The 25,023-nt window shown below is 38.7% G+C and overlaps 1 protein-coding gene across 3 annotated transcripts in view; it reads right to left on the bottom strand.

Annotated features, from left to right (window-relative positions):
• Positions 1–25,023, bottom strand: part of KAT2B (lysine acetyltransferase 2B) — a 114,116-nt gene that overhangs the window by 49,059 nt on the left and 40,034 nt on the right. For all 3 annotated transcript variants that reach the window (XM_034955955.3, XM_034955954.3, XM_034955956.3), the window contains 3 exons: positions 9,829–9,974; positions 5,270–5,362; positions 3,756–3,937 (listed from right to left, as the gene is read on the bottom strand). In XM_034955955.3, the coding sequence (XP_034811846.1) occupies positions 3,756–3,937; positions 5,270–5,362; positions 9,829–9,974 (421 nt within the window). The remainder of the gene's footprint in view (positions 1–3,755; positions 3,938–5,269; positions 5,363–9,828; positions 9,975–25,023) is intronic.

The following is a 25,023-nucleotide window of genomic DNA, read 5'->3' as shown; positions in this document are numbered from 1 at the left end:
TAACATACACTTATGTAACAATATTTAGGTTGAGCAAGGTGGCTCACGCCTTTAATCCCAGCACTTTAGGAGGACGAGGTAGGCAGATCACCTGAGGTCAGGAGTTCGAGACCAGCCTGGCCAACATGGTGAAACCCCATCTTTACTAAAAATACAAAAATTAGCCAGGCATGGTGGCACGCACTTGTAATCCTAGCTACTTGGGAGGCTAAGGCAGGAAAATCGCCTGAACTCAGGAGGTGGAGGTTGCAGTGAGCTGAGTCACGCCACTGCACTCCAGCCTGGACAACAGAGTGAGACTCCATCTCAAAAAAAAAAAAAACAAAAAAACAACAAAAAAAGAATATTTATATTTTTCTTTTCTTCAGAACAGAGAAGTAATTTAAGCAGTACTACTGTTCAGTCTGCTTTTAATTTTTATGGAATAAATATTTACAAGTTAGCTCTGTAATGAACACAATCATTTTCTAAGTCCAGTCTTTTCCACAAAGAATCCTGTTTAACTTCATTTTCAGACTGATATACTGCAAACATTTTCGGCACATCTTTGTTCTAATATTTACAGTAACTGCTGTAAGTTATAAGCTGAACCAGCGTTATAGGTCCTGAGGTTCTCTTACAGCAACATCAAGATAAAGCCTGCTGGTGCCTGCAGCCAGTAATATTACCCATTTTTGAGAAGATCAGTATCAGTGAGACATCACGCTGTGGTGGTATGTGGTTTTTTTAATCCCCCATGTGGTCATGGCAGTGAGGTTTTACTCCGAATATTGATTCTCCTAATTTTCACAGGTTGTTCCTCTCTACTTCCCTTTCCTCATCAACATGACGTGATGGTGGGGACGTGGGGGAGGCTGGTGTCATCTACCTTCATTTCCTTATTTATTATTAATAAGGGCTCTTGGTCTACATTTCACCTGGAAATCAGCACGTTTCAGAACTCATTAGGGCATATTCATTTCAGTTTCTCTCAGCAAGTTTCTCTTTCCCATTGTCTGACTCCACTTCTTGCCTTCAGCTGTTGGCTCAGGAGGCTGGGCTATAAAGGACTCTTTCGCCGTTTTTCTATTCCCTGCTATCTTAATTTCTAAAGCGATATTCAAATAATTACACACTCACTCAATTATACATTTAAGTCTTTAGCTTAATAGCTCCACATTGGCAGTGACTGAGTTTTAGAGAACAATGTGCATGGGAGGAAAATGATGATGAGCATCTTCCCAGCACCTGTTCTGTGTGTCAGAAACTACATACAAACCACCCATGGAATACTCACAAAAGTCATGACACTTGGACAGAGAAAGAAACCAAAAGTCTCTTTAGACCAGAGACTGGTCTAAAGCTCATGTAAAAAGGGAAAGATGGACCCACACCATTCAAACCCAGCACTCATCCAAACCAATTTCCATTTTTACTACTTCTTAAGTATTCATAAGTGCCACCAATTTCTTAGTAATTCTCAAAGGCTGCCTTGCATTTTTCTTCTGTTTTCTAAAATATCATAGCTGGGCACAGTGACTCACACATGTAATCTCAGCACTTTGGGAGGCCAAGGTGGGAGGATTGCTTGAGGTCAGGAGTTTGAGACCAGCCTGGGCAACACAGCGAGACCCCATCTCTATAAAAAATAAACAAATAGCCAGGCATGGTGGCATGTGCCTGTAGTCCCAGCTACTAAGGAAGCTGAGATAGATGAATTGCTTGAGTCTAGGAGGCTGAGGCTACAGTGAGCTATGATCATGCCACTGCACTCCAGCCCAGGATACAGAATAAGACACCATCTCTAAAAAATATAAAAATAAAAATAAAACAAAATATACTAATGTCTCCCAAGCTGCTTCACAATTAATTCTCCTTTTTCTTGATGAAACAATTATTTTCTCTGTTAAAAGTTGCAAATGCATTCAGGGCCCTGGCTTTGACAAATATTCAGCTTTGTCAATTGTTCACAGACGGGATTAAAAAATACATATTTTTGAGAGACTTATCGTCTCAACTCTTATTATAAACAAGAGTTTCAATAATATAGCAGAGTTTCAATAATACAGAACTATTGTTAATGTAAAATCCTAAAATGAAAGATACAGAAATAAAGATATAATTTAAAAACTTATTTTGAAGAAATCTGCAATTCCTATAAATATCAATTATTAAGGAGAAAATACTTTATAACTGAAATTGCATATATTTGCAAAAGTGAAGAGAAAGAGAGGAAAAGGGTGTGTTACACATGAAACTAGGTCAACGTCAGAGAGGAAAGCTTATTTTAAATTATACAATTCTTCCATGTTATCTGCTGTTACAGAAAATAACCTGGGCACAAGTGGTCTTGACAGGCTATCAAAAGATACTACTGCCCACTTTAAATCAGGAAAAAAGTAGGCACTAAAGCTCCCTAATATCCCCTGATGCAAGCTTGATGTGCCTCTGAAATATAAACAGAGAAAAGTTATAGAAAAGTTATAAAAAAGTTGAAAAGAATGGATGACCCAAGTCACAGTCCTTCAGATGAAAATAAATGTAGGTCCTTATATTTTGTATGGTACAAGTTTAAGATTTGTAAAACCAATTCTGTTATTCTGCAAGTAATAAGCAATAAAAATAAATTTCCACTTTAGAAGAAAATATATGTTCAATCCAAGACTATCTGCAGAGTTTGAATGTCCAGCAATAGAGAAATGGTTAGGTAAATTGTGGTAAATCAACTCAATGGACTATAATGTAACCTGTGAAATGTTTGATATGATATTAAGTGAAGAGACATAAAGGCTACAAAATTCTACATTTTCTCTCATTATAACTAATGTAAAATGTTATTTAAAAGGACAAAACCTGGAAGATCATATGTATAATGATATCAGTTCCATCACAGTTCTGGAACTAAGCTAATCTTTCCTTTAAAAAAAAATTTTTTTTTTTGAGACAGAGTCTTGCTCTGTTGCCCAGAGTGCACGATCTCAGTTCACTGCAAACTCTGCCTCCAGGGTTCAAGTGATTCTCCTGCCTCAGCCTCCCAAGTAGCCAGGATTACAGTCACGTGACACCATGCCCAGTTAATTTTTGTATTTTTAGTAGAGATGGGGTTTCACCATATTGGCCAGGCTGGTCTTGAACTCCCGACCCAAGTGATCTACCCACTTTAGACTCCCAAAGTGCTAGGATTACAGGTGTGAGCCACCATGCCCAGCCTAAAAAAAATTCTTTAACTTCATTATATGGTCATTGCATTTTTTGAGTGAGGGCTCTAATTAATTTCAGAGTTATAGTGTACCTATCTAGTCAACTATATTCAATAGATAAATAACACAAGCCACATATGGATTTTACATTTTCTAGTAGCCACACTGGAATGGTAAAAACAGGTAAAATTAACTTCAATATATTTTATTTAATCCAATGTATCCAATGTACTATCATTTCTACATGTAATCAATATTTTAAAAGTATTAATGAGCAATTTTAAACTCTTTTTTGGTACAATCACAGAAATCTCAATTCAAACTAGCCACATTTTCAAGTGCTCATATAGCTAGTGGCTATCACACTGGGTATAGATGATTTACATCCCTCACACCTCAACATATTATGATAGCAATGAAAAGCAGGAGTTTGCAAGTTAAATTATAAAGACATTATCTCTGAATTGATGGAGTCATAATGATAACTAGGCAGCCCTATACTTATAGAGTCAAGTAGAATTTTAGGTCTGTAACAGGCTTTATGGGGCCAAAGAAAAAGAACTTGCATCTGATTACCTTGTGTAGTTCTCTTTGTATCCAGAAATATCATCATTGGGAGATCGCAGTCTTCGTTGAGATGGTGCCTCCAGATGCCAATAGTTGATGCGGTTTAGGAACATTTTTGCCAACTCAACTATTGTTTGCCTTTCTTTTGCTGGCAGGTGACTAAATTTGTACTGTACAAAGTTATTCACACCCTTAAAAAGAGGGAAGGCAATTTCTTCATGCAGCTATGCAATCATACTAATTCTGAACACCCACACAGCCAGCATGATTGGTGGTTATTAGCAAAATAACAGACATTTCTCTATTCACAAAAATCTCTTCCTTTTCCCTAAAAGAAAAGAGCAATCCCCAGAGGGAATCTTGCCTCAGATCACGGTGGATGAAAAGTGACAAGACAGAGAGGCTGTGAGTTGTGATTCTACGCCTGCTGAAATCCTGAAGCATTAAGGAGAAAATCAAAACCATGGACTGAAAAGGTCAAAACCCCTGAAACAAGAAAATATGACTGTTGTGCAGAATAATTATTGCTTTACTATCAGCAGAGTAGCCCACATATAATGCAGTTCTTAGATAAATATTGTTTTTACATTACAAAAATGCTAATCAAAAGGCTGCTATCATGCCTACCACTGAACTAAACAACTACAATTTAAACTCTTTACTATCATTTGTTTGAAGTCAATAAGCTTACCAAAATATATATATCATTCAAAATTATGGGCTTTTAAAAAAACTGTTAATTTAATCTTTCTACAGAATATTTCCATCTCATCTAATTTCAAATAAAAGAGCAATGAATTCTTATTTAATAGAGTTTGGAGGCAAAATAAAATTTACTGAAAACTGACTGATAAAAATGCATTTATTTTTAAGGATTCTGGTATCATGACTTCAGTAGTCATTCTCATCAAAAAATTCAGTCCAGAGTGTTTTTGTTTAGCCAAACAATCAAAGGCTAAAAAAGTGATGCTAATGAGAGATACTGACAACACCTAACAGAAAAACTCTTTACATTTTAACAGATTCCCTGAGTAAAACGGCTTCTTTCCAGGAATCATAATGTAGCAGGAAGTCCATTTCTGGGTACAAAATCTCATTTCTTTTTTGCTTTTTTTGCTTGACTTACAATGTTTTTCACATTGCTACTAAATCCCCTCACCTCAATAGGCTTTCTCAGACAGTGCCAAGCAAATGGACAAAGACTTCATTTTAAAGCACCAACAACAAGAAAAAGCACATTTCATGTGTTCTTCTTACAAACTACATGTTCTACTTAATGTTTTTCTTCCCCAAACACACAGTAAACTGTGAGTATGTAACAACCCTAAAAGGCAAAAGCTAGATCATGTATTAAATTAGGTATACACCTCTGATCCAAAGCCTCCAGGACAATTTCCACAGACTGGTAAACATCTCTAACCTGGGTATGGAGGAGGGAAGCCGTAGATAGAGATATAAAAGGAGGATTAAAAGATTTCTTCAGCCTTAAGCCAATAAAAAGAGGGCTTTTAAAATCTTTTTACCTGTTCAATGCTAGGTTTTTCAAATGGGGGTTTCTTTTCCAAAGAGCCTTCAACCACAGGTTTTCCTCTTTGTAAAATAGACTTTCTCAAGAGCTGCAAAGAAATCATTAAAAAAAAGAAAAAGAAAAACTTAATTGGTATGTCTATCTCTCTCTCCTCTCTCTTCTGTTTCTGTCTGTCTCTCTCTCTCTCTCACACACACACACACACACACACACAGCCTTTAAAGGAAGTTACCGTATTCTATTTATCTTAACTATATATAAACAAATCCTTAAGTCAATAAAATGGGCAACTATCAGGTAACCCAAATTGGCCTTCATGTCCACGGCCAGAGTTATGAAGAAATGGACACCTTTCACGTTCTGGGCAGCCTAGGCCACCCATGCTGGTCCAACAGACACCACTGTCCCATTCACTTCCCTCTTCTCCCCACTGTTTCTGGCTTTCCATTGACCCAGAGGCCTGGTATGCAACCCTACACACTTGGCACATGCCCATCCAGGCCACTATAGGTGTGCTGAAGCTCTAGAGGATCTTATTTAAAGACATGAGAGACCAAGATCTATTCTGCACAAAAGAGGCCAGGGGACAGGAGCTGTCTACAGCAGCTGCACGGCATACGCATCATCTAGGGCACAGGCTCTTTAGGAAGAAAGTCTGCAGAGCTCTAAATGGGCAACTTTCACTGTTACAGTCTTTTTTTCATTTCCCTTCCATCCGTAGAATGCAGGCCAACTGTTCTGGCATCTCAATGCCCACACAACAAAAACACTGCTCTTAATTCCTGCCACTGGAATTTAAAGCTCTCAAAGAGCAAACAGAAAAGGGAACACAGAGCCACTTACCAAGAACAACGCAGAAAATAAATTTGATATTGAAATTCTTTACCTTCGATCTTTGCTTGAATCTTCTGTAACTTTTACATGTGGGTCAGTTAGATATGGCCACACATTTATTTAAGTAACATCTTTCCCTCCTTTCTCGCTTACTGCCTTTTCAGTAGAAACAAAACATGGAAACCATTCTCTCAGGGGTAAATGGAACCTGATGAACCACCAAGATTGAAGATGACCATGTCTCACCACTGAACTGTGTCTTACAAGGACCTCAACTCCTTCCAGGGGTGCCATACAAATTATGAGTATGGGGCATCTGTTCATCCTTTCAAGTATTATGCCCATCTTTATAAAAGCAAATTTGCAATAAAGATAAGTCATTGTATATGTTTCTAAGAATATCTAAAGATTGGTCATAAAAATTAAATACAAATAATTCTGGTTGCTTACTTTTTTTCCCCAGTTAAAATAAGACCATTTAGGAACTTGGCCCATTGGGGGTTTCAATTTGGAGGTAAACTGATGGATTGTGGAGATGTTGAACTTCAGTTTATCTATAAGATGATGAAGCTGGGATAAGTGTGCATATAAAAAAAAGTTCTTAATAGCAGCAGGCATTTGCATCCTTAATTTCAACAGACAATCTTCATGGTTCTTCACATATATTATCTCATTTAATACTTACAACCTTTTGAGGTAGGTGCTACTACTAACAAGGCAGATTAACTTGCCCAAAGTCACATTTAGTAAGTGATAGAGCAAAGTTTTAAACCCAGGTAGTTAGACTCCAGAGCCACATTTGTAAGCACTAAGATATACTTCAACTTTAGGACGCAGCTTTCCATTGGGTTTATGTTCAACATCTAAGACTGACTTTTTTTTTTTTTTTTTTTTTTTTAATTTGGGACGTTGTCTCACTCTGTCGGCCAGGTTGGAGTGCAGTGGCATGATCTCAGCTCATGGCAACCTCTGCATCCCGGACTCAAGCAATTCTCCTGCCTCAGCCTCTCAAGTAGCTGGAATTTACAGGCGCACACAACCACACCTGGCTAATTTTTGTATTTTTATAGAGACAAAGTTTCACCATGTTTGCCAGGCTGGTCTTGAACCCCTGACCTCAGGTAATGGGCCTGCCTCAGCCTCCCAAAGTTCTGGGATTACAGTTGTGAGCCACCGTGCCCAGACTAAGACTGAAATTTTTTAATTCTACTAAAATATATAACACATTTTTACTTTAATTATTGACGCATGAGACACAGGAACTGCCTTTCTCTTTTTTTCTTTTTAAAAAATCATGGGCCAGATGCAGTGGCTCATGCCTGTAATCCCAGCACTTTGGAAGGCCGAGGGGGGAGATCACTTGAGGCTAGGAGTTCAAGACCAGCGTGGCCGACAATGTGAAACCCCATCTCTACTAAAAATACAAATATTAGCCGGGCATGGCGGCACACACCTGTAATCCCAGCTACTCAGGAGGCTGAGGCAGGAGAATCACTTGAACTCAGGTGGTGGAGGTTGCAGTGAGCTGAGATCACACCACTTCACTCTAGCCTGGATGACAGAGTAAGATTCTGTCTCAAAAAAGTTAAAATTAAAAAAAAATTTAATCATTATTTTTGTTTTGTTTTTAGGAATTGCCTTTCAGAAGCTAAGGAATAGATTATTTATAACTTATTTGCCCAAGAATAATACTTTTTGCAGGAGGTGGGGAGAATGCTGAATATTTTGGATTGTGTTTCCACAAGCAAATATATTTGCACTGTTATTTTAAGATGAAGGAGGGAAGAAAGAGAGAGAAGATGTACTTTAAAGCAGAGCAATGCTTTCTGGCCTGTTTGGTTGGTTATAAACTAAATAGAGGCTGACAGGATGGAAACCTTGACACCACCTTCACTTCCAACAGGGTAGTGGGAAGCTGCCAGGGAGCACAGTTCCAAGACAAATAATAGCTGTAGTCAGGCAGACCTTGTTTTTCTTCTACTAAGATCTTTTTCCAAAGAAGCTCTAAACACTATGAACCTGCCAGGGTTCAAGCTGAATGACTCAAACCTCACAGCCATGTCAACAAGTTGTCACCTGGATGCCTAAAGTGGTCTAGTGCCTGCTAATGGCTGTGGGGAATCCAGCTGTTCATATTCTCTCTCTTCCCCCCTGTTCATATTCTCTCTCTCCCCCCCCCTCCTATTATTCTTTTTAAAGTTAATATCCCCAAATTTAATATCTACCAAATTTTAAAAATATAATTCTACCTCCCACTCCTATCTCCTAACCACCCAAAAAAACCCATTAGTACAATAAAAGACAAAAGTTAATAAAAAGGGGGAAAGGCAAAATTATGAATCAAATAAGTTCAGACAAAGAAAAGAAAAGAGCTATAGGAACTGGGTACAAAATTTGCACTAAGATTCCTAGCAGCCAAAGCAAAAGAGGGAACTCACTGGAAAATTCAGCTATTTTTGTCATATAAAAATGAAGTACAAATAAATATAAATGAGTTGAAGGAGAGTTATTATAAAATGAAGCACAGTGCTTCTTATTAGAAGAGGCAAACTTTTCCTACCCATAAGCTCTGAGTGCTTTTGTTTTGCTTTCAACATCCTTGTAAGGGTTACACAATACAACATAATCTACAATGCCCTCAGTAGCAGGTTTATTTTTTTTTTTAAGGTTATTCCTTCTGGCAGCCTCCTTTATAGATCTATTTTTGGCAACCTGAAGTTTTGCTATCCATTTCCACCACCAGTTTCCTTCCCACATCGTTAGTCCTGGCTCTAATCAGAAGCTTGAGGAGATGTATGTCTATAGTAGGGAATGGATGTGACCCACATGGAGCTGAGGTAGAACTAGTGAAGAGGCAGCTACGGGGAATGGCAGCAGTAATCGGTGACTGGTGTCAGTGAGAAACAGGTAACAGTGGCTAAGATACCAAAATAAATTTGGAATATCTTGATTCCTCCTCTTAAAGCATTAGAGATAGGACTTACAGCCACTCCTTCAACTACATCTCCTCCCACCCAACCCTCTGCTCGCTGGGCTCCACCACGCTGCCCTCCTTGCTGTACAGACATCACTTCAAGCTCTCTTAGTGCACGGCCTAAAATACCTGTTCCTCCCTCTGCCTCGGAGTCTCTTCCCCTAGCACTTTGCACAGATGGCTCCTATCTCCCACTCAGGTTTCTGCTCAACTTCCATCTCCTCAGAGAGGCTATCCTAACTGACCTCCCTCGCTGGCATGTCCCCAACTCGCCACCATCCCTGCCATTCTGATTCCACTTATCCTACTTTGTTTCTCTTCGGCCAACACTTATCACCACCTGCAAAGATATTATTTACTTGTTGACTGTCTCTTCTACTGAAATATATATTGCATGAGGGGAAGAACTCTGTTTTGTCCACTGTTCTATCCCTCATGCCTACGTTAGTGCCACATGCAGAACAGATGTGCAATAAATATTTGTTGGGTAGATGGAAAAAATCTATTTGCATATGCAAACCAAGATACTCAACTTTGCATACAAGTGTAAAAGCCTCAAAGAGAATGATGTGTTCAAACTATGGTGGGCCATTTTAGAGAATCCGTCTGAAGAAACGTATTGTTCAGCAAACTCTGAGGGCAAAATGTACCATGAGCTGAAAGCCTTCACAGCCACGACCTGGCATATGGAGACTGGGCACATTTGAATAATGAGAGAAAATGTTTTTAAAATGTTAAAATCTCACCTTAAATAGATAGAAATAAACTTGTTTGGTATCTGCATCTTCTTCCTTGTGGACACAGGTAAAGAGATACTCCACATCCAATACTATTCCCAGGAGTCTGTTCATTTCTTCCTCTGACACATTCTCCAGGTGGGAAACATGAGCAGCTTATGATAAGATCAAAGAAACATATGTAAGACCTCAATTGGAAACCAAACATTCCCCATTTTTAAGTGGAAGGTCCTCTTTCATCAGTCTTACCATCAATCCTTTAAGTTCATTGGTAATAAGAGAAAATTTCTGAACTCCTATAGGACTGAAGTCTTCTCACAAAATCTACCTGTAATTAAGAGACTACCATGTTCTTGAGCCTTAGCCTCCCCATCCAACATTAAAAATGGGCTGGTGGCTAATGTATGCAAATAATGTATATTTTAAGAATCAGTACTGGTAGCATCAAGACTGGTCCTAATAGGGTCAACTTCTTAGGTTTCCATATAAGCAAATTCTCCACCATGTCAAGAGGGTTCTCTATGGTCCTAGTCATGAATGCAGGACTTGTAAGTTGGTGGTTCAGAGATGCAGAAAACCAAGCTCCCTAAAGGTATAGCTCTAAGTCCTGTGGAGAGCTCATTCACCAAAGAATATCATGACAGTGTAAAGACTGAAGGCCTTTATCTTCAGCCTTTCTGATTGAGACACACTAAAACCTCACTGTCTGCTGCAAAGTCCCCACGGCCTATTTTAGCTTGACATTCAACATCCTCCGTGATCCAGCTGCAAACCCACTTTTGCATCTTTGTTCTGTTGTCTTACTATAGTTTTGTGACCTGTCCATTGACCCTCTTCTCACTCATCCCTTTGTGATCTCTTCTACTCAAATACAGTCCATCTTTTAAGGTTATTGCATTTAATCCCCAATCCCATGCGGTCGGTATTAGTAATTCCATTTTACAATTGAGGAAACTAAGGCTCTGATATGGTTTGGCTCTGTGTCTCCACCCAAACATCATCTCAAATTGCAATCCCCACATGTCAAGGGAGGGACCTGATGGGAAGTGATTGGATCACGGAGGCAGTTTCCCCCATGCTGTTCTCATGATAGTGAGTTCTCATGAAATCTGATGTTTAAAAGTGTTTGGCAGGTCCCTCCTCACTCGCTCGCTCTCTCTCTCCTGCTGCCATGTAAGACTTGCCTTCCTTCCCCTTCACCTTCCACCATGATTGTAAGATTCCTGAGGCCTCCCCAGCCATGCAGAACTGTGAGTCAATTAAACCTCCTTTCTTTATAAATTATCCAGCCTCAGGTAGTTCTTTATAGCTGTGTGAAAATGAACTAATACAGTCTCAGACAGACTAAATATTGTTTCATCAAATGTCACTCAGCCAACAAGGCAGAGCTAGGGTTTGAAACTGAAAAAGGTTTGACCCAAATTCTAAAGCACCTACAAACATATTTTTGTTGACTAAATGATTCACTTCAAGTCCCTTTTCACTTGAAAAAGGATCCCTAGATAAACCATCTAATAATCACCCACTAGCCCAGGAACTTCTCTGGGCTGGAATCATGTCTTTTATTTCTGTTATCCCCAACATCTATTACTACGTTTGCCACATAACAGGAGGCGGCACCTCAAGAATGATCCTCTTAGGTATAGCTCTAAGTGTGCTGGCTTAAAAATGCTTGAAGATTAAAGTGCTTGAAATGATTTTTAAAGAAAGATTAAAATACGTATTTAAAAAGTGATAGATTTTTCCTCGTTCTTTTAAAGGGAGATGAAACTAAAGGCTATTGAGGAATATCTGCCAGGTGCTGGACACAGGTCAGTCTACTCTGGAGACCATGATGCGCTCACCATTGAACCACAATGCTCAGTCAGAAGCCTGGGATAGAGGATGCTGCTAATATCCACCTATATATCCCCCCCTCCTTACCACAACTCCTGGTTTCCAACTACCAGCAGCTCCATTTGGCCTAAGGGCTTTTCTTATCACTGTAACCTACTCTGCCACCTATATACCCTCAAGAGCAGCTCTTAGCCAAAGACTAAAGAAGTTAGGGTATAAATACTCATTTCCTCACTCTTCAGATGGAATAACTCTGAGGTAAGTGTTCTACACCAGCTCCCAATTATTCCTGCACAGAATTAAGTACCAGTTGCCCACAGTGAGAGCTGGCTTAGTAATTCACTCTTTATTGGCCACCTTTTCCTCAGTGTTTCACTTTTAACTCTCCTACTCTCAACCCAAATAAACTACTTGCACTCAAATCCTTGTCTCAGAGTCTGTTTCTTGGGGAACTCAAACTAACATGTCTAAACAAATGCATTTTCAGAAAGTTAAGAGGATTAAACACCAAGGGGTAGGGGATCCTGAAGGAGCAGGAGCAACTATGTTTATATCAGACAAAATGGGCTTTATGTGAAAAAGTGGCTGGGCGCGGTGGCTCACACCTGTAATCCCAGCACTTTGGGAGGCTGAGGCAGTCGAATCACAAGGTCAGGAGTTCGAGACCAGCCTGTCCAATATGGTGAAACCCCATCTCTACTAAAAATACAAAAATTAGCTGGGCATGGTGGTGCGTGCCTGTAGTTCTAGCTACTCAGGAGGCTGAGGCAGGAGAATTGCTTGAACCCAGGAGGCGGAGATTGCAGTGAGCCGACATCACACCAGTGCACTCCAGCCTAGCAACAGAGGGAGAATCCATCTCAAAAACAACAACAACAACAACAACAACAACAACAAAACGATACAGAGACCAAAAAGGGCATTATATAATGATAAAGGGATCAATTCATCAAGAGGATATAACAATTGTAAATACACATGCACCTAATGTTACAGCACCTAATGTTTGCTGTAAATATATAAAATATATATATAATATAATATAAAGCAAACATTAATAAATCTGAGCTGGGCACAGTGGCTCATGCCTGTAATCCCAGCACTTTAGGAGGACAAGGTGGGTGGATCATGTGAGGTCAGGAGTTTGAGACCAGTGGGGCCAACATGGTGAAACCTCGTCTCTACTGAAAATGCAAAAAATAAGCTGGATGTGGTGGCACATGCTTGTAATCCCAGCTACTTGAGAGGCTGATGGGAGAGGATCACTTGAACCTGTGAGGTGGAGGCTGCAGTGAGCCTAGATTATGCCACTGCACTCCAGCCTAGGCAACAGAGCAACACTCCATCTCAAATAAATAAATAAATAAATAAATATCTGAAAGTAGAGATAGAATGAAATACAATAATAGTAGGGGACTTCAATATTACACTTTCAACAATGGATAAATCATTTACACAGAAAATCAATGACAAAGCACTGGGCTTGAACTATACTTTAAAGAAAATGGACCTAACAGACATATACAGAACATTCCATTCAATGAGAGTAGAATACACATTCTTCTCAAGTGCACATGAAATTTTCTCTAGGACAGATCAGATGATAGTCCATAAAACAAGTCTTAACAACTTTTAAAAGACTGAAATCATACCAACTGTCTATTCCAACCACACTGGTAGGAAAGTATTGGATTGGTGCAAAAATAATAGCATTTTTGCCATTCCTTTCAATGGCAAAAACCGCAATTATTTTGGACCAACCTATATAAATCATTAACAGGAGGAATTTTGGAAAATTTACAAATAGGTTGAAATTAAACAGCATTCTCCTGAACAACCAATGGGTCAGAGAAGAACTTAAAAGGGAAATTTAAAAATATCTTAAGACAAACAGAAGTGGAAATACAATATACCAAAACTTACAAAATGCAGCAAAAGCAGTTCTAAGAAAGAAGCTTATGGCAATAAATGCCTATATTAAAAAAGAAAAAAGATCTCAAATGAACAACCTAATGTTACACCTCAAAGAACTAGACAAAGAAGAACGAACTAAAGTCCAAAGTTAGTAGAAAGAGTAAACAAAAAAGATCAGAGCAGAAATAAATGGAAACAAGAAAAACAATAGAAAAGATCAACAAAACTAAAAGTTGGTTCTTTGAAAAGATAAAAAAATGGACAAACTTTTAGCTGGACTACAAAAGAAAAAAAAGAGAAGACTCAAAATAAGAAATGAAAAAGGAGACATTATAACTGATACCACAGAAATACAAAGGATTATAAGAGATTATGATGAACAGTTATGTCAATAAATTGGATAATCTAAAAGAAATGGGTAAATTCCTGAAAATGTACAACCTACCAAAACTAAATCATGAAAATATAGAAAATCTGAACAAACTAATAACAAGTAAGGAGACTGAATCAGTAATTAAATAAAAAATCTTCCATCATGGAAAAGCCCAGGACCTGATGGCTTCAAGGCTGAATTCTACCAAACACTTTAAAAAGAACTAATACTTATTCTCAAACTCTTCAAAAAGCCCAAGTGCAGTGGCTCATGCCTATAATCCCAGCACTTCAGGAGGCTGAGGTAGGAGAAATGCTTAAGCCTAGGAGTTCAAGACAAGCCTGCACAACATAGTGAGACCCTGTTTCTACAAAAAATATAAATAAATAAATAAAAATTAGGCAGGTGTGGTGTCACATGCCTGTAGTCCCAGCTACTCAGGAGGCTGAGGTGGGAGGATTGCTTGAACCCACAAGATTGAGGTTGCAGTGACCCATGCTTGTGCCACTATACTCCAGCCTTTATGACAAAGTGAAACTCTAAAAAAAAACTTCAAAAAACTGAAGAGGGATGCATACTTCCAAACTCACTTTACAAGGTCAGCATTATACTAATACCAAAGCCAGACAAGGACACTACAAGAAAAGAATATTACAGGCCAATATCCCTGATGAACATGGATGCGAAAATACACAACAGAAAACCAGCAATCTGAATTCAACAGCAGATTAAAAGAATCCTTCACCACGAGCAAGAGGAATTAATCCCAGGGATGCAAGGATGGTTCAGCAATAAATTGATATAGCAAATTAACAGAATGAAGGAGAAAAATCATATGGTAATCTCTAAAGATACAGAAAAAGCATTTGACAAAATTCAACATCCTTTCATGATAAAAACTCTCAACAAATTAGGCATAGAGGGAATGTGCTGTACCTCAACACAAAAAGGCCGTATGTGACAAACCCACAATTAACATCACACTCAATGGTGAGAAGCTGAAAGCTTTTCCTTTAAGATTAAGAACAAGAAAAATATACCCACCCTTGCCACTTCTTTTCAACGTAGTATTGGAAGTCCTAGCCAAAACAATTAAGTAAGAAAAAGAAATGAAAGTATTCAAATCAGAAAAGAAGAAGTTAAATTGTCTCTGCAGATAACATAATTTTATAAACAGAAAACCCTAAAGACACCACCAAAAAACTTTTAAAACTAATAAACAAACTCAGTAAAGTTGCAGGATACAAAATCAACACACAAAGATCAGTACCATTCGTTTTTTTTTTCTTTTTTTTTTTTTTGTTTGTTTTTTAATAGAGATGGCTTCTCACTATGTTGCCCAAGCTGTTCTTCTCAAATTCTGGGCTCAAGCAATCCTTCCACCTCCTAAAGCATTGGGATTACAGGCAAGAGTAACCATGCCCAGCCATGTTTCTGTATACTAACAACAAACTATCAAAACAAAACAAAAAATCAAGGAAACAATCTCATTTATAACAGCATCAAAAACAATCAAATACCTAGGAATAAATTTAGCCAAGGAGATGAAAGATATGTACACTACAAACTATAAAACACTGATGAAAGAAAGTAGGCCAGGCACAGTGGCTCACACTGGGAGTCCCAGCACTTTGGGAGGCTGAGGCAGGCAAATCACAAGGTCAGGAGCTTGAGACCAGCCTGGCTAATATGGTGAAAACCCATCTCCACTAAAGATAAAAAAAATTAGCCGGGCATGGTGGCGCACGCCTGTAATCTCAGCTACTCAGGAGGCTGAGGCAGAAGAATCACTTGAACCTGGGAGGCGGAGGTTGCAGTGAGCTGAGATTGTGCCATTGCACTCCAGTTTGAGTGACAAGGTGAGACTCCATCTTAAAAAAAAAAAAAGTGAAGAAGACACGAATAAGTGATAAGATATCTTTTATGTTCACAGATTGGAAGAATTAATACTGTTAAAATGTCCATATTACCCAAAGTGATCTACAGATTCAATGCAATCCCTATCAAAATTCCAATGACATTTTTCACAGAAATAGAAAAAATAATCTTAAAATCTGTACAGAACTACATAAGACTCCAAATAGCCAAAGCAATCTTGAGCAAAAAGAACAAAGGCAGAGTCATCACACTACACTTGATTTCAAAATCTACTACAAAGCTATCTCAATCAAAACAAAATGCTACCAACATAAAAAACAAATACATAGACCAACTGAACAGAATAGACAGCCCAGAAATCTATCCATTTACAGTCGACTGATTTTCAACAAAGATGCCAAGGGGAAGGGACAGTCTCTTCAATAAATGCTGTTGGGACAACCGGATATCCACATGCAAAAGAATGAAATTAGACCCTTATCTCATACCATATACAAAAACCTATTCAAAATGGACTAAAGACTTAAATATAGACCTGAAACTGTAAAACTACTAGAAGGAAACATAGGAAAAAGCTTCTTGACATTGGTCTTGGCAAAGATTTTTTGAATATGATCAAAAAGCACAGGCAACAAAACAAAAATAGACAAACTGGATTGCATCAAACTAAAAAGCTTCTATATAGGAAAAGAAACAATCAACAGAGTAAAGAGACAACCTATGGAATGGAAGAGAACATTTTCAAACCATACATTTGATGAAGCTAATATCCAAAATATATAAGGAACTTATACAACTCAATGGTAAGAAAACAACCCAATTTTAAAATGTGCAAAGGATATGAACAGACATTTCTCAACAGGTATATGGAAAAATGTTCAACATCACTAATCAGAGAAATGCAAATTAAAATCACAATGAGATATCACTTCACGCTCAGGATAGCTATTATCAAAAAGATGAAAGATGAGTGTTGGCAAGAATGTGGGGACAAGGAACCCTTGCACACTGTTTGTGGGAATGTAAATTAGTACAGCCAGTATGGTAAACCATATGGATATGTCTCAAAAAATCCAAAACAGAACTACCATATGACCTGACCCAGCAATTCCACTTCTGGATATATATCCAAAGAAAAGGAAATCAGTATGTCAAAAAGACATCTGCATTCCCATATTCACTGCAGCATTATTCACAATAGCCAAAATATGGAATTTACCTAAGTGTCCACCCCAACAAATGAATGGATAAAGAGAATGTAGTATATGAACACAATCAAATACTATTCAGCCTTAAAAACTAAGGAAATGGCCAGGCACAGTGGCTCACACCTGTAATCCTAGCACTTTGGAAGGCTGAAGTAGGAGGACTGCTTGAGCTCAGTTCAAGACCAGCCTTGGTAAGATGGCAAGACCCTGTCTCTACAAAAAAAAATTTTTTTTTAATTAGCTAGGTATGGTGGCTCAGATCTGTAGCCCCAGTTACTTAGCAACCTAAGGCAAGAGGATCCCTTGAGCCCAGGAGTTTGAGGCTACAGTGAACTATGATTGTACCACTGCATTCTGGCCTGGACAACAAAGTGAGAGCCTGTCTTAAGGCTAAGTGAAATAAGCCAGGCACAGAAAGACAAATACTGCATGATCTTATTTGTATGTAGAATCTTAAAAAGTCAGACTCACAGAAGCAGAAAGTAAAATGATGGTTACTAGGGACTTGGAACGTGAGGTATGGGTAGAGATGCTGGTCACAGAGTACAAAGTTTCATTTACACAGAAGTTCTGGAGATCAATTGTGTGGCATGGTGACTATCGTTAATAATAATACATTGTAATTATATAATTGAAAATTGCTAACAGAATCAATTTTAAATATTTTCACCACAAAAAATTAAAAGTATGTGAGGTGATAGATATACTAATTAGCCTGATTTAATCATTTTATAATATATACATCTCAAAATATCACATTATACATGATAAATATATACATTTTTATTTGTCAATTAAACCTTAATAAAACTGAAAAAAATTATTTTCTCATTTTAATTAACATATAATTGTACATATTTATGAGGTACCCAGCAATATTTTGATACATTTAATATACAGTGATCAGATCAGTGTAATTAGCATATCCATCATCTCAAATATTTATCATTTCTTTGTGTTGGAAACACTCGGTATCATCCATCTAGCTATTTGAAACTAGATATTATTGTTAACCACAGTCATCTTACAGTGGCATAGAACACTAGAACTCATTCTTCCTATCCAGCTGTAATTTTGTATCCTTTAAAAAATCTCAGCCAGGCGCAGTGGCTCATGCCTGTTATCTCAGCACTTTGGAAGGCCAAGGCAGGTGGATCACGAGGTCAGGAGTTCAAAAGCAGCCTGGCCAACATGGTGAAACCCCATCTCCACTCAAAATATAAAAATTATCCAGGCGTGGGGGCACATGCCTGTAATCCTAGCTACTTGGGAGGCTGAGGCAGGAGAATGACTTGAATCCGGGAGGTGGAGGTTGTGGTGAGCTGAGATTGCACCATTGCACTCCAGCCGAGACTGCGCCACTGCACTCCAGCCTGCGAGACTCCATCTCAAAAAAAAAAAAACTATTTGTTTTTAAATAACACAAATGTCCTAGAGGAAGACAGATTAAAGGGCTTAAAATTAGAGAGGTAGAGGCCACCCACCTTTCATTTCTCTCTAATACAGAAAAGTAATTGAAAGGCAGAGTGATGGACCCGTGATGAGGAATATGCATGGGTGTGCACCCCAATACAGCATTTTTGTGGGGTGGGGCAGTGTCAAGACAGGGTCTCCCTTGGTCATCCAAGCTGGAGTGCAATGGTGCGATCTTGGCTCACTGCAGCCTTGACCTCCTGAGCTTAAGCGATCCTCCCACCTCAGCCTTCCAAGTGGCTGGGACTATAGGCGTGTACCACCACGCCTGGCTAATTTTTTTGTATTTTCCGTTGGCGCAAAGTGTCACCATGTTGCCCAGGCTAGTCTTGAACTCCTGGGCTCAAGTGATCCTCCCGTCTCGGATTCCCAAAGTGCTAGAATTACAGGTGTAAGCCACCATGCCCAGACTCCAACACAGCTTGTTTTTCTTCCTTTTTGTTTTTGTTTTCTTTGAGACAGTGTCTCACTCTGTCACCCAGGCTGGATTGTAGTGGCACAATTATGGCTCACTGCACCCTCGACTTTTCTGGGCTCAGGTAATCCTCCCACCTTAGTCTCCCAAATAGCTGGGACTACAGGTGCATACCATCATGCCCAGCTAGTTTTTGTATTTTTATGTAGAGATGGGCTTTCACCATGTTGTCCAGGCTGGTCTCGAACTTCTGAGCTCAAGCGATCCGTCCACTGTGGCCTCCCAAAGTGCTGGGATTACAGGTGTGAGCCACCATGCCCAGCTCAAAACAGCATTTTTAAAAGGTAAGAAGAGAGGAATTAATCTTTATAATCTGTCTGACTTCAGCAGTATTGAATAAAATGTCAACACTGTATTATTACATTATCAAACAGAAAAAGAATAATCAATTAAATTGTTTCTAAGTATATAAATAACTTACATCATAGAAAAATTACATGTAGGCAGGGCGCAGTGGCTCATGCCTGTAATCCCAGCACTTTGGGAGGCCAAGGCAGGTGGATCACCTGAAGTCAGGAGTTAGAGGCCAGCCTGGCTAGTGTGGCAAAACCCTGTCTCTACTAAAAACACAAAAAATAGCCGGGTGTGGTGGTGCATGCCAGTAGTCCCAGCGACTCGGGAGGCTGAGGCAAGAGAATCACTTGAACCCAGGAGGTGGAGGCTGCAGTGAGCCAAAATTGCAGCACTGCACTCCAGCCTGGGAGACAGCAAGACTCTGTCCCCTCGCAAAAAAAAAAAAAAGAAAGAAAGAAAAAAGAAAAACTATGTGTGTGTGTAAACACAAAAATTAATGTTTAAATATATTATTTGCTATCTGACTATACAATACGTTACCTCATCACTTTCTAAAAGATACCCAAAATCAGACTTCATCTTAGGTAGAACATTTGCTGGGTCATCTTTTTCTTAAGACTGCAAAATTTTCCTTGAGGTCACTCTGAAGCCTTTGGGAAACAGGCCTCATTCTGGAGACAACTAGGTCAACATTTTTATGTCAGTTATTTACAGAAATAATTTTATTTAGGACTATTTTTGTCTTATAAACTTTTTTTTTAAATTAATAGACATAGAGAGGGAGTCTTACTATGTTGCCCAGGCTAGTCTCAAACTCCTGGGCTCAAGCAATCCTCCCACCTTGGCCTCCCAAAGTGCTAGGATTACAGGTGTGAGCCTCTGCATCTGGCCTTAGAAACTTTTAATCTCTTTTTGTGATAAGCTATGAAAGCAATCAGTATACAATATCAAGTAAATTCCTTCAGATGCTCCATAATATGAAACCATCTAATTAAGGTGCTACATATAGTAGGTTTAACTCATGGAAGTACATGCCATGATTTACTTTTGAAATAGTAGCTTACTTTTTCAAAGCCCCAAAACACTTTACCAAAATTAATTACTAATCAGAATTAGAAGGAGTTGCTCTGGATGAAATAGAGGTGAAAGCTTCTATTTTTAGAAGGCTCAAGAACCCATCCCATTCCCTTGTTGGGATTCTGCAGCTTTAAAACCACTGTTTAGAACCAACTTTTTGCATATTTTGAAGAGTAGCCTGATAAAAATTAAAATGCTTAAGTGAAACCTGAGGAGGCTCATTTCCCTCTGACTCTGCCCATAATGAAATGTGCTTGTGGCTTTGTGATTTTTTTTGCAATTATTAATTATTTATTTATTTATTACCATAATGCAATATGTGATCTCTCCTCAGGGCTCTGTGTGAAACCCAAAGTAAAAAGGAATAGGGAGATGGAGATGGGGGAAAATGTAAATAAAGCAGCAACAGTTTCCCAGAAGAGAAGAAAGAGGCTCCCCTGTACAAAGGGTGAGTAACTTTCATAGCAGAAGAGGATAGCTCTTACTCTGAGAATGAAATAAACGCAGGTCTGGAGTGGTAGGGGGAGCACTGAAGCAGGAGAATATTGTATGAGAAAGGTTAAGCTTCCTAGAATAAACAATGAGGTGGAGGAAGATCAAATGAAAGTAGATGGAGTGGACAGTCTGCTGGAGAAGGGTGGAAAAAGGTCCAGACAAGTTATCAAAGAGAAGCTTCCCTGTAATAAGAAAGCCAGACAAGAACAGCTATGACTACACTATATAAATACGTAGTTGTCTAAATGTGCCAACTTCTCAGACCCTCCAATGTAGCCCCTCTCCAAGGAGGCCAACTACAGATCCCTTTTGACCAAAAATCCTTTTCAGTTCTCACCTAACTCAATCTCTGAGGAAGTAGCGCTGAACTTTCTGTTCTCAACAAATACACATCACCAGCTAACCTCTTCTCCAGCTCCAATCTTCCCCGAACCCCACCTTCCATCCTCCCTATCCCAACAAAATAGGTGCACCACCATCATGGAAAATGACTCAAAGACTTAACTCCTCATGGCCCTCCTCAAAATGGCAGCTACCTCTTGCTGGCCCTGTTTCTGCCAACAAGCCCATCATTCATTCCTTTAGTGTCCTTTACCTTCCACACATTACCAGCCACCAGACTCCACTGAGCTTCCTCATCCTCTCTCAGAGACACTGCATTTCCCCATCCTACCTTTCTTCCATTGGAATGTCAAACCTACTGTAATAAAATTGCCCCCTAGACTGTTCTCTCTGCTGCCAGGGTAGTCTTCCTAAAATACCACTTTCCTTAAACAACCCCATCTCTACCAAATCCAGAGACTACTCCTGGCTCTTTGGGGATACTGACCAGAATTAGACTTGTTTAACTTATCTCTAGATTTACCAGTCTCCTAATTAATCCCAACCCATGTCAACACCCAGGTGAACCTCACTCTAACTGCAAAGCTAAACTATTTACTATACTGACAATCAATTCATATTAAACCAAAAAGAGTCATTCATTATTAAAAGAAACCCTTCTCTTAACCTTTTATTAAGAAGACTTTTTGATGCAAATAGGCTCCCTTCAATTATCTAAAAGTATGTTTTCTTAAAGAGATAGGCCTCTATTATTTATGAGTCTAGGAGCATATTATTAAAAAATAAAAAATAAAAATCTATAAACTACAATGCACAAATCTATAGCAGTCAACCTGCCACAAAACTCAAGATATGAAGTCGCTGCTATGTAAAACTTTGATGTATCGCTCCCTAATTTAACCTCCCTCATCAAGATGTGCATCAATGTACACTGTATCAGTAGTGAGAGACTATTCCTTTTTCCTGTGCTCTGCCTACAGTGGAGAACCATCCTCGGTAATTTAACCAATCTTTTGAAAATTAATAAGCACCCCCTACTGTTTTGATCTGCATTCAACGGAAGGCCCAGGGAGTTGTTTGTTTTTCATACTACTGGCTGTTTGTATTTGATCTCCTGTGTACCTGCCAATTTGAGTTCCTTTGCTTGGTTTTCAAGATGTTAGTCTTTTTCTTACCACCTTGAATAAACCTTATGTACTAACCTTTAGTCTGCCATACTCATTGCAAATGCTTACGTATTTGGTGGGGAGGGATTTTTGGTTTATTTGGTTTGGCTGTAGAAAAATGTTAATCTTTTTAGAAAGCCATATCTACGTTGGCAGTTCTTTAAGGTTTTGCTTGCAAAGGTTTTTCCTACATAAACAAAAAATAACAAAAAATGTATTTTTCCTAGCTCTTTAAAGAGTTTGTTTTTAAAATTTAAAACATTCCTCCATCAAAATGTCAATGTTATAAAAGTCAACAAATAAAATAAAATGCTGAGGAACTCCAGATTAAAGAAAACTAAAGAGACATGACAACTAAACAGATATGTGATTCTTGAGTGGATGCTTAATGGAAAGGAAAATATGTTATAAAGAACATTTTTGGGTCAACAGATAAAATTAGAATACAAACAGTAGATTAGATAAAGGTATTATATTAATGTTAAATTTACTAAAGTTGGTAATTGAACTGAGGTTATTAAGAGAAAACCGTGGCCAGGTGCGGTGGCTCACGCCTGTAATCCCAACACTCTGGGAGGCTGAGGAGGGCGGATCATTTGAGGTCAGTAGTTCGAGACCAGCCTGGCCAACATGATGAAACCCCATCTCTACTAAAAATAAAAAAATTAGCTGGGCATGGTGGCAGGCATCTGTAATCCCAGCTACTTGGGAGGCTGAGGCACGAGAATCATTTGAACCCAGGAGGTGGAGGCTGCAGTAAGCCAAGACTGCACCATTGCACTCCAGCCTGAGCAACAGAGTGGGTCTCCATTTCAAAAAAAGAAAACCTTATTATTAGGAACTGTATATTGAAATATTTAGGGGAGGAAGGGCTATGATATATAAGTAACTTATTCTCATATAGTTCCAGAAAAACAAATTTATACATAGAGACTCATATATATATATATATGAGACTCTCTATATACATTTATACATATATATATATATATATATATGAGCCAATGACAGCAAATAAAATAAAATGTTACTAATAGGTAAATCTAGGGAAAGGATTTATGGGATATTCTTCGTTATTATTCTCATGACTTTTATGTAAATTTTTAATTATTTGCAAATTAAAAGTTTTTTTACAATGTTTCCTCCACCTGAATTTGATCATTAAAGAATCCTGCTTTTACTTTAAATAGTCTTCCAAGAGCCTGATACAAAGCATTGATATACACTAATTACCCAAGATTGACCAACCCTTGAGCTGTGGCAAAGTTTATTCCTTTTCGTGGGCCACAGTTCCCCCAGTGTCCACTTTGTGTGAAGGGCACAAGAAAGCAGACAGAAGGTGCAAGTGAGGGGACGAGGGGAGGCTTTGCCTTCTTTAGATCACTCCAGAAGGGTATACCTTGGCACCTCTCAGTGCTGTGTCAGACTTGCAAACACCCAGGGTGCCAGAGAGTGACCCGCCGTGTGACTGCTGCCAAGAATCACGGTGCAGCTGTCAACCTTGCTGAGAACAGGAAGCACACTGTCACTGTGTGCCGTGACCCTCACTAAGCTCTGGCTCCGTGTATCATTGGCCTGCACTTCTCGTGAAGACAGCCAGCCAGTCCTCACATGCCCTGCAGTGTGAACAGGCAGCAGCTGGGCAGGCAGCTAACATGTCCCTGCTCCTCTGGACCAGAAGCAAATAACACAATAGGATTTGAAGGCTGCTCAAATACATTTTTTGTTCATGGGAATTTGGCATCGAGGCTAGAAGAGGTAAAATTAATGACTGCAATGAAATCTGTCAAATTGACTAACGTGCAAAAGGCTTATCATTTAAAAGTGGTTTCATTTTCTGTAATCTCAGATCTGGAATGAAAAAAAAGAGAAGCCTAAGAGTAAGAGCCCATTAGATGAGAGCAGTCCAGTAGAAATATAATGCAAGCCACATATGTAAATTTAAGTATTCCAGTAGCTGTGTTTAAAAAGACAAAAGAAGCAGGTGAAATTCATTTAATAATATATTTTATTTAACCTAATATATACCAAAGTATTATTCTTTCAATATGTATGCAATATTAAAAGTTACTATTTACATTCCTCTTCTTGTACTAAGTCTTCAAAACCTGTGTGCATTTCACACTTACAGCACAATTCAAACTAGTGAAATTGCAAGTGTTCAATAGCCACACATGGCTAGTGGCTACTGTGTTGGACACAGCAGGTATAGATTATAAACTTTGAAAGCTCCTCTGCAAATATATGCAACCAGCCCTCATTTTACCATTACTGAATTCAATGACTATTTACCAACAAAAGAATAAGCACAATTATGCACAACGAACTAAATATATTACAAACTAGAGAAAAAGTCAACTCTTAATCACAGTTCAGTACAGATTGGTATATAATTATAGTTATATAAGAAGGAACATTGCCACAGAGCTCTAAGAAGGCCTTTATTCTCTCTACAGAGTTCTGCAGTCAAGCCTTGAAGGATAAGCAGAATTCCCTGGCAGAAAATGAAGGAAAGGCATTGAAGGTGGTATGAGCTTCCAGATCTAAGGCAGAGGTGGGAGAAAGTTCAAAGAACCTTTGGAGAACATGGAGCAGCCTGATGGCCAAAATGCAATGAAGATAATTAGAGAAAAGCTTTGAAAATAAAGAGGCCTCAATGAACTGAACCTGCTT

The sequence above is a fragment of the Pan paniscus genome, chromosome 2, assembly GCF_029289425.2.
Source record: "Pan paniscus chromosome 2, NHGRI_mPanPan1-v2.0_pri, whole genome shotgun sequence".
Lineage (NCBI taxonomy): Eukaryota > Metazoa > Chordata > Mammalia > Primates > Hominidae > Pan > Pan paniscus.
The sequence above is the reverse complement of the archived record's forward strand: the minus strand, read 5'-3'. Positions and strand labels throughout refer to the sequence as shown.